The sequence below is a fragment of the Camelus bactrianus genome, chromosome 10, assembly GCF_048773025.1.
Source record: "Camelus bactrianus isolate YW-2024 breed Bactrian camel chromosome 10, ASM4877302v1, whole genome shotgun sequence".
NCBI lineage: Eukaryota > Metazoa > Chordata > Mammalia > Artiodactyla > Camelidae > Camelus > Camelus bactrianus.
The window spans coordinates 60781744-60799206 of record NC_133548.1 but is presented as its reverse complement, the minus strand read 5'-3'; the positions used below and the strand labels follow the sequence as shown (position 1 = coordinate 60799206).

General features: G+C 40.4%; 1 protein-coding gene and 1 long non-coding RNA gene across 2 annotated transcripts in view; one reads left to right on the top strand and one right to left on the bottom strand.

Annotated features, from left to right (window-relative positions):
- The window catches only part of LOC123613787 (uncharacterized), a 60158-nt gene that overhangs the window by 21731 nt on the left and 20964 nt on the right, over window positions 1–17463 (bottom strand). The window contains exon 3 of the long non-coding RNA XR_012509775.1: window positions 13090–13241. This is a non-coding gene — a long non-coding RNA (uncharacterized LOC123613787). The remainder of the gene's footprint in view (window positions 1–13089; window positions 13242–17463) is intronic.
- On the top strand, window positions 5442–6780 carry UBTFL1 (upstream binding transcription factor like 1). The gene has a single exon (XM_010973504.3). The coding sequence runs from the start codon at window positions 5575–5577 to the stop codon at window positions 6778–6780; it is 1206 nt and encodes a 401-aa protein (XP_010971806.3). The 5' UTR covers window positions 5442–5574.

Below are 17463 nucleotides of genomic sequence, written 5' to 3'. Positions count from 1 at the left end.
AATAGCCTCTATTAACCTCATACAACATAACAATAGTATGTGAGGGTATACATTTCTTGCTAACATTAATATTGAGTATTATCATTTTTTATTTTCGCCAATTCAATAGTTTAATAATGTTTAATATTCATAGTAATAGTTTAATTCACTTATTTGCTTTCTAAAGGAACTGAATAACTTCATTAATGTAATGAATGTTCTTCATTTTCAAAAATAGTGAACCTGCAAAAGTTTAATCTGAATTGGTATTATAAACATAAAAATGCAACATTTATTGATTCCCTTAATTAACTGTTACAGATAAAGCACACTAAAACTGATTGTAACTATAAGCATCTTCATATTATTTATGTGAGTTATATGAGGGTATGCATGTGACAGTATATTCTAATAAAAATAGCTTTTCTTTTCCAGGAGCAGTTCATTCTCATTACCAAAAGATTATCAAATATACTGAGAGAGAAGATACTTTTTTTTTTAAATCCCAACAAGTTACTATGGAAATCAACAAGTGTTTTAACAACCCCCACCCCTCTTCCAACAGCCATATATTTCAGTACATGATTTTGGCTTTGCCTGTGTAAATCCATAACTAAAAATGTGTATTCAAATTTAAGTCATGTTTATTTATTGTTTTATAAAGCTAAATACTTAAATATTTCACTGATTTAGTTTTTCCAAGTAATATCCTATTGTTAGATACTGTCACTTAATTACCATTTGGAAACTATATTTATATATAAATTTTGAATGTGAGGAAGCCAATTAAGAAAAAAATGAAGGCTAATATTGTCACACATGCTTTGGTCAAATAAGGAATCATACTTTTGACCAGTTTGGGTTTAATCAAATTGCTTTCAACAAAATTACCTGAAATTTTTTAAATGTAATGCTCATATTTAATCACCCTAAATTCAGAATTAAATCAGCCAAGGATGCCAGACTTCTGGGCCTCTATTTCTCATGTTTTCAAACTACCTACAATAATCATTCATATTTTGATCTCTTCCATAGAATGGCAGGAACTCATCAGAACTGAAGGGATTTAAATGGCCATTCTAAACACGTTATTAGATCCTAGATCCTAGTGAAAAAAGGGCAGAAACTGTCAAGAAATGGGAGGATGCATATTCATATACCATACTGAAGTATACTCAAATATGGGGGAAATTGGAGTAGAATGTGGGACCCTCAAAAACAGATATGAATGTGCCATGTGGGTATTATAAAAATCAATGATGAAGACAAACCAGCCGTAGGGGACTTTGGTAGTGGGCTGTTTATACAGATTAGGAAAGGTATTAATCCAATCAATGCTGAATAGGTGTATCCAAGGGAACTGCAGAAACCTAATCAGGGTGGGGCTTTAAGTACAGCAACTGGGAAGCAGTGCTTCTTCCATCTAGAGGCATGTGGCATTGACTGGTCTGTGGAAAGCACTGGAAGTTACAGCTGCTGACCCATCCAGAGAAAACAGAACCCCTGAACCCACTGGATGGATTTTCCTACCTGGATCCATTAGACCAATTTTAGACTTTTCTGGTGAGTATGGGTTCTGAGTAGATGAATTCATATTTCTTTCTCTTAAAAATAAAAAAATTTTTAATTGCACTGTCAGCAGACTTCAGCATTTCTGAAGCAGATGAAATATTCCTAGTTAATAAAAATTATGTAATTACTTTCAGTTCACTGTGGAGCTGTAGAATTTTAATATCTACAATTGTTTGACATTTATAAATGAAAATGCATGTTTCTGTTAGCTTATGATTTATTTGGTGTAGAAGTAGACCGTGAATTTTTGGATGGGAAATCCTAGATATAATACAATTGGCATGATACCTAAAACTTGATTGGGAAACTGTTGTAGAATGTGAAGAGTAGTATTTCCTCAGGAAAGGTTGGGTCTTTAAAGTGCCCGGTAACAATCCAGAAACTGATGGTGGCTGTGAAAATGTAACACTGGTGACACAGTGAGTATCCAAAAGCAGAGGAAATTCTGCCCTCACTCTGATCTAGATGCGGGAATTTTGATTCCTTTCAGTCATTTACATTAGATGACACAGGTTTTTATTCTAGCTTGGCATTTACATATTTGCAAAAGTGAAAACACTTTTGATAGTATAGTCAATCTGATATGATTGGGAGTATATTGATCTCCTGGTCTAAGTAGTAGATACTCTATATTTAAGTCACTTAAATGCAAAGGTGTTAATATCAAAGAGAAGAAAAAATTCAATTGTTAAAATTCTCAGAACTGAAGGTTGTAGTTAAGGAAAGATTAATATAATGCTAATAAATTATTTTTATTGGGGTTAGGTGGGAGTTAAGATTTTTTGTAGAATAAAGTAGAATATTAAACTACTTCTGTTTAGGATAGATATACTGTGTTGTGTGTGTATGTGTGTGTCATATCATTGGTTCTCAGTTGTCCTATCAATGACTGGTAAGAAGACTACTTTGTGAATGAGGGCAGAAGACAAAATGCAGAGAAGAGCTTCCCCCTGCCAGCTCCTAAAGCAACTGCCCATTTCGCCATAATGGCTGTTTTCTATTGATACCTTATTTGTTCATATCTGTGAGCTTCTGATGAGAGATATATTTTCTTTATTTTTATATCTTTATCAAAACAGAGAGCTCCTGTCTTACTCTATACGACTGTACTTAGTATACGTTAATATAAATAATGTATATTGGCTTGACCAGAAATGAGGTATCAGGTCTTTAACTCCTTGGCTCTTACCATATACATATTTATACTTCTCTTCCCTTCATTTTCCCGTTGTACTTCTGTTATGTGTGTTAGATGAATTGTATCAGTTACTAACTTTTGATTTAAAAAAAAGATGTAGCTCAGCCAGAAGGTGTACTGTGAGTACATTTCCTTTTTCGTATAACATTTCTGCAGTTTACGTAGTTCTCTGGCTTTCTCTAAACCTATCACACACTCAACTTCAGACTCTCTGAACTGAAAAGCTCTTCTCAGGATCTATACATACATCAGTAATCCCTGAATTTCATCTACAAGTTGTTTGTCCCATTCAGTTCAGCTTCTCGTTGTTACAAGACTTCAGGGACCTCAGCTCCTCATAGGTTTCCTTCATTAGGCTGATAACACTGCTTGTACCCTCTTGTTAAAATCTCTTGAGCTATCTGTGACAAATTGTTTCTCGCTTTCCCCACTAATGGCATCTGTTTGAAAACACTTAAAATTCAACTGTATTTTCCTCATCTTTTACTGAGTTTTAGTTTCTGCTCTGTTTCATCTAATACAACATGTTAATAGATCATATACTATTTAAGATCGCCTTTGTTTCCTAAATAGTTCTTTTTAAGGTCTTTTCTTTTAATATCATTTTTACCACCTCCGTAATTTAGGTAAGTACCAGAAATCCTCTTAATGTTTTTAGCTTCCTCACCTACGTCCTGGGGTAATAATAAGTGTAAAACATTTGGGAAAAGTACCAGGCTCATAAAAGTGCCCCGTCAACAACAACCCAACTGTATTTCTATCTTCATTGCTTCAAACACATCATCTTATCTTTCAGAGAAATAGGAAAGAGAGCAAATCCTCCTCTCTACATTCAGATTTCAGATATTCCACTTATTTGTAAAGGCAATTTTTATCTAATTTCCCACTTTCTTCCTGGTTAGCATATGTCTGAGCTGGCTTGGTCTTAAAATAGAAGAATAGCCTAAGAGACTGTTCAAGGAGTATTTGGAGCAAGATCTTATTCATGTACCCTAGATATCAGATTAGAAAAGATCGCTTTTTTTCTACCCAACTAATTGGATAAATGTACATGAGGAAACTGGATGTTGTAATTAGTTCTTCTACTTGTTTAAGTTCTAGTAAGTACCAGGTGTTTTTTGGGGAGTGTTCTGAGGGGGTGTTACTTTCAGTGTGTCTTAAAGACTGGTAAAGTTAACCAAATAAATACTGCAAATGTTCTGTAGTTCTTATTAAATTCTTGCTATTTAAAGGCAGAAAAATTATGGTTGAGTAGAATGTATTTATTCTACTCAACATGGTCCAGAAAAATCTATAAATCGGCCATATACTTAAGGTTCCAGTTTTCATGACTACCCCGTAAAGCGCTCACAGCTGGATGCAAGTCTGCAGGGTCTCCTTGGCTTGTCTCATTTCTATTTCTAGCTCCTCAATTGCACATTCAGTCCATGGACATCTGGACTCATCTTAGAAAGTAGGCATGCTCGGGAACCCTATGAAGTGTTACTGTTTCAGAGAAGTTCAGATTCACAGTAAAATTGAGCAGAAAATACTGAGAGTTCCCATATAACCCCTCCCGCCTCCCAGTAAACTACACCGTTTCCCCCATTATCACATACTGTGCCGGAGTGGTATATGTGTAACAGTTAGTGAACTCACACTGACTCTTCATTATCACTCAAAGTCCGTAGTTTTGCATTAGTGTTCATGCTTGGTGTTGTATATTCTATAAGCTGTGACTGAAGTATAATGATGTTATAACATACAGAGGAGTTACACTGCGATAAACATCTTTCTGATCGCCTATTCATCCATACCCCCAACCCAACCCCTGGCAACCAAAGATCATATTACTGTCTCTGTATTTCCCTTTTCCCAAAATGTCATATGGTTGGACTCCTGAAATACGTAGACTTTTCAAATTAGCTTATTTCACTTAGTGATATGCATTTAAGTTTACCCCATGTCTCTTGCTGGATGGATCACTTTTTTTTTAAGCACTGAATTTTATTCTATTATCCGGATGTACACATTTATAATTCCATTCACCTACTGAAAAACATCTTGGTTGCTTTCACGTTTTGATAATTATGAATAAGACTGCTATAAACATCCCTGTGTAGCTATTTGTATGGATGCAGGTTTTGGACTCCTGTGGGTAAATACGGAAGAGCATGATAACCGGATTGTGTGGGCAGAGGATAACTAGTTTTGTAAGGAACGGTCGTATTTTTTTCCAAAATGTCTGCACCATTTGCGTTCTCATTAACAATGAATTAAAGAGTTTCTGTTTCCTCCACGCACTCACCAATATTTGGTGATGTCACCTTTTGGGATTTTGGCCATTCTAATAGACGTGTTATGGTATCTCGCTGCTGTTTTAAAGTCCTTTCCTTTTCAGGCATTTATCTTTCATTTTAACCTTTTAATTTACCATCATTTTCTCTTCTCCTTTGCCTCTGGAGTGAGTAGCCAGTCATTTGTTTTGCTCATTTGTAGCTAAAACACGCTGTGATGAGATTGACTGAAAGGCATGTTGGGATGGAGCCTGAGGATTTTTAATTATGCAAGAGAAACTTCTTAATGCTCAACTCAGAAATCTGGCCAGTTTTCATCTACATTTTTAAGGGCAAGCTGAATGACAGACAAGACGTATCCCCAGGGGGTGTGTTTCTTGCATGTATCACATGCGAGAGTAACTTTCCCTTTCTTTCTCCTCAGAATCACACACACTACAGGACCTCCAGAAATAACATCTGCTGAGTCTTGAGAGTGAAGGACTTTGATTGAATATTTCTGAGGCGTCTGAACTGCTGGGACCATACGGGTGTCTCAAAGACCTAGAAATGGTGTTGCCCAATGGCAAAGATGACTGGTCCAAAGAAGACATTGTGAGGTTACTGGAATATATGGAGAATAACGTTCCATCCGATGACAGGCACACGTTCAAGACAACCCAGGCACTGATGGACTGGGAAAAAGTAGCGTTTAAAGGTTATTCTGGGGAAATGTGCAAACTCAAATGGCTAGAGATTTCTTACAACTTGAGAAAGTTTCGCACTTTGTCAGAGCTAATTGTGGAAGCAAAGGAAAATGTTAACAATACCTATAAAGGCAGAAAACACAAGAAGCATCCTGATTTACCCAAGAGGCCCCTGACAGCTTACCTCCGCTTTTTCAAGGAGATGCGGCCCCAGTACTCCCAAAAATACCCCAAGCTGAGCAACCAGGAGCTGACCAAGGTTCTGTCAGAGGAATACAAGAAGCTGCCAGAACAGACGAAACTGAAATACATTCAAGATTTCCAGAAGGAGAAACAGGAGTTTGACGATAAACTGGCTCAATTCAGGGAACGCCACCCTGATCTAGTCCAGAATGCCAAGAAGTCTGATGTCCCCAAAAGAAGCCAAGTCAAAGTTGAAAGGAAGTTTCAGGGAAATGTACGAAAGGTGAAGTCTCCCCCAGGAAACTATTTATCCATGAAGAGGAAATTCCCCGGCGAGCCCCCGAAGCCCCCCATGAATGGATATCACAAGTTCCACCAGGATTTGTGGTCGAGCAGGGAGCTTCAGGAGGTGCCCCTGAGGGAGCGCATGGTGGAGATCAGTAGGCGCTGGCAGCGTGTCCCACAGAGACAGAAGGAGCATTATAAGGAACAGGCTGAGCAGCTGCAGAAACAGTACAAGGTGGACCTTGATCTCTGGCTCAAGAGTTTGTCTCCTGAAGAATATGTTGCTTACAGAGAGGCCACCTATACCAAGCGTAGGAACATGATCCCGCCGGGAGGCCCCAGCTCCAAGAGTAGAAGGAAGGATCTGCAGTCCCCATCAGCAGAGAATGGGCAAGAAGGCCTTGGAGAGGACCAGGAGCTTCAGGCTCAAGAGACAGAATCATCAGACTCCAGAGGAGAAAATTCTCATGACTCATGGAGATCAGAAGAAAACAAGGAAGATGGGGAAGAGGAGGAAGGCAGTAACTCCTCAGACCACAGCAGTGGGGATGAAGATGAAGACAGTGAGGTTGACATCTGTGGCTCCAACTCATCTTCCTAAGGGGGATTCTTCCTCCCTTCCTTCCTTTCCTTTCCTCCCTTCCTTCCTTTCCTTTCCTCCCTTCCTTCCTTTCCTTTCCTCCCTTCCTTCCTTCCTTCCTTCCTTCCCTCTTCTCCTCCATATAAAGCAGGACAGGCTAGGAAGAAGAGAACTGGAGGAGTATTCACTGCATCGGGTCCACAGAGATGGGATGGGGGGACACCACTGGGAGAATTACTGAGTGAACTAGTATTGCTCCCTACTCTACACCTCCAACACCACCCACCCCTCCTAGTGGAAATCCATGCAATTGAAGTTCTTGGAAAATCAAACCAAACAAAACAATGAGATGGTTGAGCTATTGGGTACAGACACAATGCATTAGACTGATTATCCTTGAGTGAAAAGCGTTGTTTTCATCATCTGCCTAGGACCCATTTTTGTCCTGTGGGACCCTCTTCATGGACCCCTGTACTGGAACTGCAGTGGGGAATATTTGATGGGAGGCAGGCTAGATGACTTTAAGAAAATTGCCAAAATCTCAGTATTACTCTTCCTTACTCCCTGAAGTAAGGAGTAGGGATTCTCAAACAGGCTGAATATTCACGTGGGCAGCAGTATTTCTGTATGTATATTTAAACTCTGACCTGCCTATTGGTGTTTCCTTCTGATTTAGAAAAACTAAAATTAAAAAAAAACTTATTAGTTTCATTTAAATGAGGTGTTCCACCTGTTTTCCAGGCAGTGTCTGCATTAATTCTTAGCAGAGGCCCCAACTCCATCCTACTGCTAAATTTATATATGTACATTGAAAATCTGTTTAAGGTAATGCCCTTCATTATTCTTTCTTTTTTTTCCCCCTTCATGTTCCTAGCTTTTTCCATTTTTTGTTTTCATGAACATTTGCATGTACTAAGTAGATACATCTTTTATGTACCAAAAAGAAATGGGTTTTGAGTGTTAATTTTGTTTCTAAGAATCTTAGTGATATGTTTACCATTTATAAATATGTTTTTGGGTTAACAATTATATCAGGAGTGATAATATTTACCCTTTTTATACCTCACATTTATTTCACAGTGTGTTGTGTCATACGTCTAGAACAATGTTAGGAGTGAAGATACGTTATTGTCCTGGTTGTGACTTTAAAGCTGATGCTGCAAAGCTTTAAAGCAGGGTTTCCCACTATTAAAATGATGCTGATTTATATAGAGTTTAACTTACTCTTAATATATTAAGTCAATACCTATTTACTTATTTTATTTTAGGTATTTAGTCATGATGATATTAATTTGTTTCTCAAATCCTTTTTATCATCTGTCCATCTGGTTTTTCCTCAAATGTATTAATTTGAGGCAACTGTGTTGATGGGTTACTTAATAAACTCTGTTGCATTCCAGAAATGAACCCACACGTTTGTGCTTTATTGACAATATGACGAATTTGGGCAAATGCAGCCTTTTCTGTAACAGGGAAATCACATTTACGCAAGGCCTCTGGGTACACACAAACCATAGCTTCCTATTTATTTTTGATGACCTAGATGTGAATTGTGTGTCCCAGAGTAACATGACCCCTGGGAAAACATGGAAATGACTTAAAGTCCAAGCACATCTGTTACTCCCTTCCCTTGATGTTTTTGAAACTGTACAGTAATTCTTCCGTTATCTGCAGTTTTGCTTTTCTTGATTACAGTGATTAAAACCTTGGTTGAAAAATATTAAATGGAAAACCCCAGAAATAAATAATTCATTCCTTTTCAGTTGTGCACCATTCTGCATAGTGTGACGAAATCCCGCACTGTCCCCCTCCATCCACTAAGAACATGAGTCATCCCTTTGGCTTATCCCACATCTGCCATTTAGTAGCTTCCTGGGTTGTCAGACCTACTGTCCAGAAACCACACTGCTTGTGTTCAAGTAACCCTTATTTTATTTAATAATGGCTCCTAAGCTCAACAGCAGTGATGCTGGCAATACGGATGTGCCAACGGGAAGCCATAAAGTGCTTCCATTAAGTGAAGTTGAAGGTGAAAGTTCTTGACTTAATAAGAAGAGAAAATAAATTATATGCTAAAGCTGCTAAGATCTACAATAAGAACAAACCTTCTACCCATGAAATTATGAAGATGGAAAAAGAATGTATGCTAGTTTTGTTGTTGCACCTCAAACTACATAAGTTACAGCCACAGCGTGAGATAGATTGTTATTAATCTCTTCCTGTGACTGATTAAAAATGAAACATCATCATAGGTATGTACGTATAGAAGGAATTCAGTATATATGGGGTTCAGTGCAGCTCATGGTTTCAGGCTTCCATGGAAGGTCTGAACATAAGGGGGGATTCCTTAAGGGGGAAGAATCGTGGAAAAAAACCTCTCCCAGACAGTTCCACACACAGACTGGATGCAAGTCACACTCACTCTTCTTCAGGTAGCAGAAAATTGGTGAAAAGGTAGATGGCAAGAGCAACCTTGGTGTTTTCCTGTGCAAGACGGCATGAAAAACCAGAGGAAGGGTAGATAGCCTTTTTCTCAGTGATGCTTGAGCTGAGTCCTCAAGGAGCTAGCAAGCCAGAGAGGATGGCCAAAGTGTCAGATTCTTCTTCTTTTTTTTTTCAGTGGGGAGGTAATTAGGTTTATTTATGTATTTTTAATTAATCTTTCTCTTTTCCATTGGAGGCACTGTGATTGAGCCCTGGACCTTGTGCGCGCTAAGCACGTGCTCTACCACTGAGTTACACCCTCCCCTCAAAGGATCAGATTCTTGTACTTACCACACTTCTTGAATACCCCTCATGTCTTAGGCATCATGCTAATCATTAGACACTCCTTTTCTTCAGGTGTCTTTAAACTCCTGAATTCCCAGCTTGGGCTTGTGGTCCTGTTTGCTATTTTCTCTTTTGTAGGGATCTGCATATTCTCCTCTGAGTCCATACACTTTTCCAGTACAAACTTACCATACTTCATAATCTACCAGTCTGACCCTAATGACTCCTAAATGAACATCTAAGTCCATATATTTAGATAGAAGTTCTGATCACAAAGTAAACTACCTTATCATCTCCATCACAATTTACTCCTGATTACCAATCTAAAACTGCTTTTAAAAAATCATAATTCATAACTCTTTCCTTGAGTATACCTTCCCTTAGCAGTGACCACACCCATCACCTAGCTGCCCAAATCCTTAATAGCCTACATTCAATAATGCCCACCCCGCCGTCTCCCCCAGTGCAGTGCAGGTGATCTTTCTTCCCAACACACAGTTTAAATCTGAACTCCTGGACGAGAGTCTTCGGTCTTCCACACTCTAATAGGTTTTCAACAAGTAACTTTAAATAATTACTTTTTCTCTGCACTTTGTCTGTCATTAAACACAGAATAGGCAGAGAAGATAGATTAGTAAAGGATAATAGAGTTCTTTTTTGTTGATTCATAAATGTTTGACAAGAGAAAATAAAATTTTTTAAAATTTAACTTTTTAGAGAGAAATTTTTTGAAGCTATATATACTGTAGACTTTACATCTTTGCTTTTTGAAATAAATATTAATTAAAGCTTATTTTGAGTTTATATTGAACAAGAAGGCAAATGATGCAAAGGTACATATGATATTAAATGTGCTTAAAATACTTTTTCCGGCTTCTAGATTCTTGTAGGCACTTTTGGTATTGTGATAAATATAAAAATACGTTTTCATTCTCTTAGACCGTGAGGACGTATCTGTATTTAAATGAATTCAAAATGGCTGAAATGTTGAAGGTATTTGGAAAACCATGTTGCAAATTTTACCACTTGCTTCCCTGCTCAACATTAAATTTGTAAAATAGCATCAAAGACATGATTCTTTTTAGTTTAAATAACAGAGACTCTTGGTACTGGGATGTAGTAAAGCCTATAACCCTAACTAGAGAGTAAATTTAACTAACCAGTATTGATTAACTTCTAATAATACATTCAGGAACTATATTTAGTGGTGGAAATACAGTGGTAATATATAGTGGGACAAAATCATTTAAGTGAAAAACAAACGCTTTATTGTACGATGGTAAAATGGGAACAATGTTCCCTGCCCTCCCATCCCATCTCTCATCGGCCAGGCGATGATCCTAAATTAAATCAAAACAATAAGGGGATGGTGTAGCTCAAGTGGCAGAGCACATGCTTAGCATATATGAGGTCCTGGGTTCAATCCCCAGTACAGCCTCTAAAAATAAATAAACCTAACTACCTCCCTGTAAAACATAAAATAGTTAAATGCTAAATAAAATATATATGAAAAATTTAAAACAATAATGTATGACCACGATGACTGTAATATACACAATCACACACACATCTAGAATCAAATCTAATAAGCCTTTGAAGCACACACTTTTCAAAGAGAAGTAAAAATTGATTGGGCTCAAGCTCACTGTGTGTCATCAAATCAGGTTTTGACATCTGCCTTCAAATCCTGAGAAGTTAAGCTTTGGATTCTAGTCCCTAACTTTTACCTCAAAGCTCCTTTCCAACAACATAACAATCCGACCCTTTTATCAATTTATTCAGGCAAAGATTTGTTCAATGTCCCTCATGCTGCAGCCAATGTCTTTCCCTTCCTGCCGCGTCACCCTCCAGGGGAAGGTTTATCATGGGGCTCTATGTGGTTCATCAGCCAACTTGCTTTCTCATGGTTGTTCACGAATTCCTCGTTTCTGCACTAAATTTCTGAGGCTTGTATATTTTTCTGACTGTATCAATGGAAAAACATCATTTTTGTAAAATACAGAAAAACACAAAAATAAAATAAAATCACTTTCACATCAGTATTCCTAAAAACACTTTATGACTAATTTGGAACACAAAGAAATATTGTAGTAACAACCTATGCTGTGATACTTCACTTAGGAAAGGAAGGGCTAGGGAAACTGGGCAAGAATCGGGAAGTAAAGGCTCTGGGGTTGCTTTTAACAAGAACGGGCCCCCATGAGAGAGAGCTGGTGCTTTTGCAATTCAAGGTCATTTTTAAAACCATGTCCATAAACACTTAGGAGGATTAACCTCTTGAAATATATATATATATATATATTTCATATCTATACATATATATGTATATATATGTATACATATATGTGTGTATATATATACACATACAGACACACACACACACACATACAGTATATGCGTCTTAAAAGACTTAAAGATGGGGTCATGATTCCCAGTCCTTCTAAAAACTCTGCATTCTCAAGTTGATTGTTTGGTGGGAAATACATCAGGAAAGGGAGGTGGGGATGTGTGTCATTCCTTCAAAAAGATTTATTTATCCTAATTTTCCCTTTGTGCTCATTGTTGTTTCTGTTTTGCTACAATGCAAACTATAAACGATGTTGGCAGAATCTAAAAAAAAAGACACAAATGAACTTATTTACAAAACAGAAACACACTAATAGATGTAGAAAACAAACTTAATGGTTACAGGGGAAAGACAGGGTGGAAGGATAAATTGGGAGTTCGGGATTTGCAGATCCTAATTAGTATGTATAAGGAATATCTATCTATCTATCTATCTATGTATCTATGTATCTATCTATCTATCTGTCTAACTAACTAACTAACTAAATCACAATGCTGTACACCAGAAACTAACACAACATTGTAAACCAACTATACTTCAATAATAAATAAGTAAATAAATGAATAAATAAATAAATAAATAAATAAAGTTAACCCAAAGGGGTCTCTGAGCCTTTCACTACTGTCCCCCCACCCTGAGCTGGACACCAGGCAGAGGATCACCCATCCTGCTGTTACTAGGAGGCTGTGAGGATGAGGATGAAGAAGTCTCCATGCTCCAGTAGTGTAGTGGCCACAGGCTGTCCTACATTAAAGTCTTACTTTAAAATTCAAAAATCAACCAGTCATTAAAGTAAAGCACTTTCTCCATGACAGAACAAATTTAAGCAAATCTCAGGAAACATATTTCTAAGTTTTCTAAGACCAATTTGCTGTACTCTCTAAGTGATGAAATAATCTTCCCAACTTCTTTGGAAAGTTAAAAATAAAAATCCTTGATATTCAGAAATTCAGATAACAAGGTCCATTTGAGGGCGGGTTTGTGGTCGAATCAGTGGCTCTTGATGAGACAACGGTCGCAGAGATGTGTTTATGCAGATAAACCAAGGTGTTAAATCAATCTCATCCTAGGTCTGGGGAAATTTAATCACTCATATTAACACCCAACAAAAGGCTTTGAACACGTGGGCATGGTCTTCAGAGGGTCCAAATAAAGAGACTCAAGGAGCCAAACTCATTTTTCTCCAGAACTGAGAGTGAGTGAGTGGAGCTCACCTAGCTGTGGCGGCTTCTGAAAGCTGCCGCTCCCACATCTGGAAGCCTTGATCCCCGGGCTGGATTTGTCCTCTGCCTTCCCCACAATAGAGTGTTTCTGCCTCTTCTTAGGTGGGTACAACATTCATCTTAGAACAGTTCCTGAGACTCTCCTGAGGGAAACAAAAACAAAATTTCCTAATTTTACAAAAAAATTGAGGTGGTTTCATTGAAATAGCCTTGCTTGCCCACTTACTGGAAGTGATTCCATTTCCATTTTGTCATCTTGTCTTGGCATGCGAGTTGGAATTAGTATGGTGATTAGTGTTAGTTCTCTGACTTCACTCATCTCTTAGTTATTCCCGTGCACGGCAAAGACTCAGAAAGCAGTTGCCTGGTGTCTCACAGTTTTCTGTTTGATGTAGAACCTAAAACGCTTCTTAGGACTCTTTGCCTCCATATGCAGTACCTACTTCAGGCTACCCTAAGAGTGGAGGCGCCGGTATACGTTCTCTTCAGTTTTTGGTTTCATTCATGAGTGTGGTATTGAAAATAAGAACAGGAGGGAAAATGCAGGTGATGAGTGTATTCATGTCGGTAGATTCTGGTTAGAACAGGAGCCAACGTGACGGCGTTTAGTTTCCTGTTCATGAACTCTGAATGTATTCAGGAAGGTTTTGGGAAAGAAAAAGTGTTTGCGTATGTGGATTCAGACTGAGATGAAAAAGGACATCCAAGGAAGAGGCCTGTCAGTTACAAGAAATAACAAACACACCCTTAGTCAGGTGTCCTGTGCTCCGGGACCGGCCCTGGGCATTGTGACTGGTGCCTTTAGAACACTTAGGACCCACCACCTGGAGCTATGGAGTAGGTCAAGCTCCTGAAGCTCAAGCTGCTGCAGGAAAATGACCTCAGCAAACCTAAGGCCCCACCTCAGGTAGGAGCTAAGGGGGCAGCGGGGAAAACGTTCCGAAGCGCTTGGGAGCCCTCCTTGCGTCTCGGTTTTCCATTTGTGTCAAAGCAAAAGTGTGTCAAAGCCTCTTCTGTCCCAGACGCAGCGCGTTACTGAGTCGGAGCCTGAGTCCACATTTGCTTAGGCCTCTTCTGTCTTTGGGCAGAGGAATAAACTCCGGATTTTCTTCCCTCAGGAGAATGGACTCGGGCATCCCAGGAACCTTCCAGAAGGAACTCAGCTCCGCCGTGTGCCTCAACTACCTTCTAGACCCGGTGACCACAGGCTGCGGGCACAGCTTCTGCTGCTCCTGCCTCTGTCTTTGCCGGGAGCGAACCGGAGAGCCCGCCAGTTGCCCCGCGCGCAGGCAGCGGGCAGAGAAGAGACACCTCAGAACCAGCCTCCTTCCGAGGAACCTGGCGTCCGTCGCCACAAGAGCCGGCCTCCGGCAGCGCCTGGGCTCTGAGGAGCACGAGTGTGCGAGCCACAGGGAGGCAAGGACGGTCTCCTGTGAAGCCGACAAGAGCCTGCTCTGTCTGCTCCGCTCCGGCTCCCGGGCGCACAGGGCTCACGGACGCCGTCCCGGCCACGAGGCTGCTGAGGAGCACGGGGTGAGCGGGCCCGCGGGAGCCCGCGGCAGGCGGGAGGGCGGCGCGGCCGGCCCGGCCCCTCCCGGGGGGGGGCCGCCCGACGCCCGTGGCTCTGCAGCGCGGCCTTCCTGACACCGCTCGTCCCTGGGGGAGAGCAGGGAAGCGTGGCGACCCGCTGCGGCCCTTCCGGTCTCCCGCAAGGACCTGCCGCTACGGCCTTGGTTCACCCCATCGTTTGGGCTCTGAAACCCCCATCTGTTTGCTTTTCTGGTGCTAACATTCATAGTTCTCATCGTTACAGGAGGAGCTGGCCAACCAAATGAGATCTTTATGGGAAAAGATACAAGAGATAGAACAAAATCTCACGACAGTTGGCAGAGGAGCTGACCCCTGGATGGTAAGTACGAGAACGAATTTCTCTTTGCAGGAGGTTGAGACAGACATGCCAGAAACGTATCTGTTAATAATTTGATGTGAAATCATGATGTGCCGTGAAATTCTGAGAATGGGTTGATCACCAGGAAATACATATTCCATCCACCACTGCAGCCTACGCTCGCAGCCTCGCGGGCTTTTAGACTCTAATGGGGCAGTAACTGCAACAAAAGGGCCACTAGGGGACGTGCAACAAGTGCTAAGGTGGAGGCGCCTCGAGGGATGGCGACAATTCCACAAGCAGGATTCAGGGTCTCGGGGAAGTTTCTCAGGCTTAAGATCCATCCCAATTCTGGAATTCAAATAGTTGTTTAAAAATCTATGGATTGTTTAATGTCGAGATTTCTGTAGATCATACATTCTAGAAAGAAAAGGGCAGATCCCTGAGAACCATGAGTATTTCAGTCTGATTAGTACCCGAGCCCAGGTGATGCAACGGAAAGTGAACAGCAGTTTGAGGAGTGAGACGGTCATGGTGAAAAGTGGCAGCTCACTAACTAGAGAATGATATCGGTTCAAGTAGGAGGAAAAGAGACGTGTTAAAAAAACAAAAACGAAAACCAAAGGGGAAAGAGAAAGACAGAGGTGCAGAGTGAGAGAGAGAGCGACTCCATCCACGCTGGGAGGGAACATGCAGGGAGTGAGGACCACGGACCTTCCAGACATGGTGGGAAGGAGCCTGTGGCCCTAGAGGGGAGGTGGAAATCCGTTCATAGAGGAAAGGAGGGCAGGGGGAAAGGGCTACGAGGATGGACATCTGCCTGAGGGCAGGTGGGTGAGAATCTTAGGAAGATCTTTGCTGACGGCTTCTACCTCTGAGAGTAAACTGGACCGTGGCTGCTAAGAGAGAAAGTCAGCCTGTGGAGCTGGGAGGTTTGAGATGAGAGACAAATTTACATAGTGAGACTGAAATGAGGAGGTTGCATACAGTCTGTGAATTGCCCATAAATTTCAGTCGCTTGCATGGGGTCATTCAGATTTGACAGGATGTATACAAAAGAAATGACCCATCAAAGCTTTTCTCTGGGCGTCTCACGAACTCTCGAAGTAGAAGAAAGTGGTGTGTGGAAGGGGTGGGTTTGGCTCTGGATTCAGTAGGAAAGAATGGAACACAATTGAATGAAAATGAAAGAGGATTGAATTTTGTTTCTGAGAAGAGGGAGGAAATGAATTTAGGATGAATATAGCTCCTTGGAAGAGGACATGAATCAAAGAAAACTAAGTGTTTTCTAAACCATCTCCCAGCAGTATTACGTGTATCGATATAGAGACACGATCAGGAAAACGTATCAGATGCTCCCTCTAGATCTCCAGGATGAAGAAGATTACTACCTAGAGAGCCTTCTAAGAGAAGGCCAAGAGATGTGTCTGCAGATCAGAAAAAGGGAAGAGGAAATGACTGGGAAGAGGACAGACCTCAGAGCAATCCATAAAGAACTCATGGAAATGTGCTACAAACCAGATGTGGAGCTGCTCCAGGTAAGAACGGAGCAATTGCCTGAAAATATATTATCTGAAGCTCACACCTTTGACTTCCATCAGATGGTACCAGCCCTACATTTCTTCATGTCTTGCATTTAAGGTGGGAGTCTCCCCTAGTTGGAAATATGAGAAATAAATTTCAAACCATCCAAATCACGGGTGAGCAGGCTTTAAGGAACTGTGATTATGCAGATTCCCCAGGGAACACTCCTGTCTCAAATTCTCCTTTTGTAGCTTGTCTGTGAACACCAGAAAGGTACAACTTATGGACTGTCATTCAGTTTTTTTGGTCTCCAATTGTGCAGTGGGAGACACTGTGGGAAAGCTCATGTATATTTCCACTTCCTGTTGGGATATTTTAGGTCTTAGTTGTCTTTAGTTTGAGGCATGTTACCCTTTAGGGACCAGACCCAGTAAAGACCAACGTACACAGAGCTGAGGGGAGCAGCAAAGCAGAGTCACTGCCCTTGTCTTTTCCCTCTCTGTCTCTCTCTTTCTCTATTTCACACTCAAGCTTGTTAATTTTTTAAGAATTTAGATTCTGTCAATATATTGTGCTGGAAATTTCTTCAGGGAGGAGAAGGAAAATGGATTTCCCAGACTGCTTTCTGGCGGTGGTGATTAGAACTCTTCTCAAGTCTTCCCCAGCCCACAGACTGGTGGATTATTTATGAAAAAGTCTAATCATATCTTTTTAAACTTTTTTTCTTGACAGGAATTAGGAGACAAACTGAAATGGTAAGTCTGTTCTTGGATGCTAACTGGGGCACTGTGAGGGCTGTGAAAGATCAAGCACATTTAACAAAGTGACGACATCACTTACTAGATAATCCTACATTGCTTGGGTGTATGTGTCTGTGCCTGTGTGTCTGAGTATGATTTTCCTTGAATCTGAAATTAGCATTTTTTTGCTCCTGTGGCTGAGAGAGGTGTGTA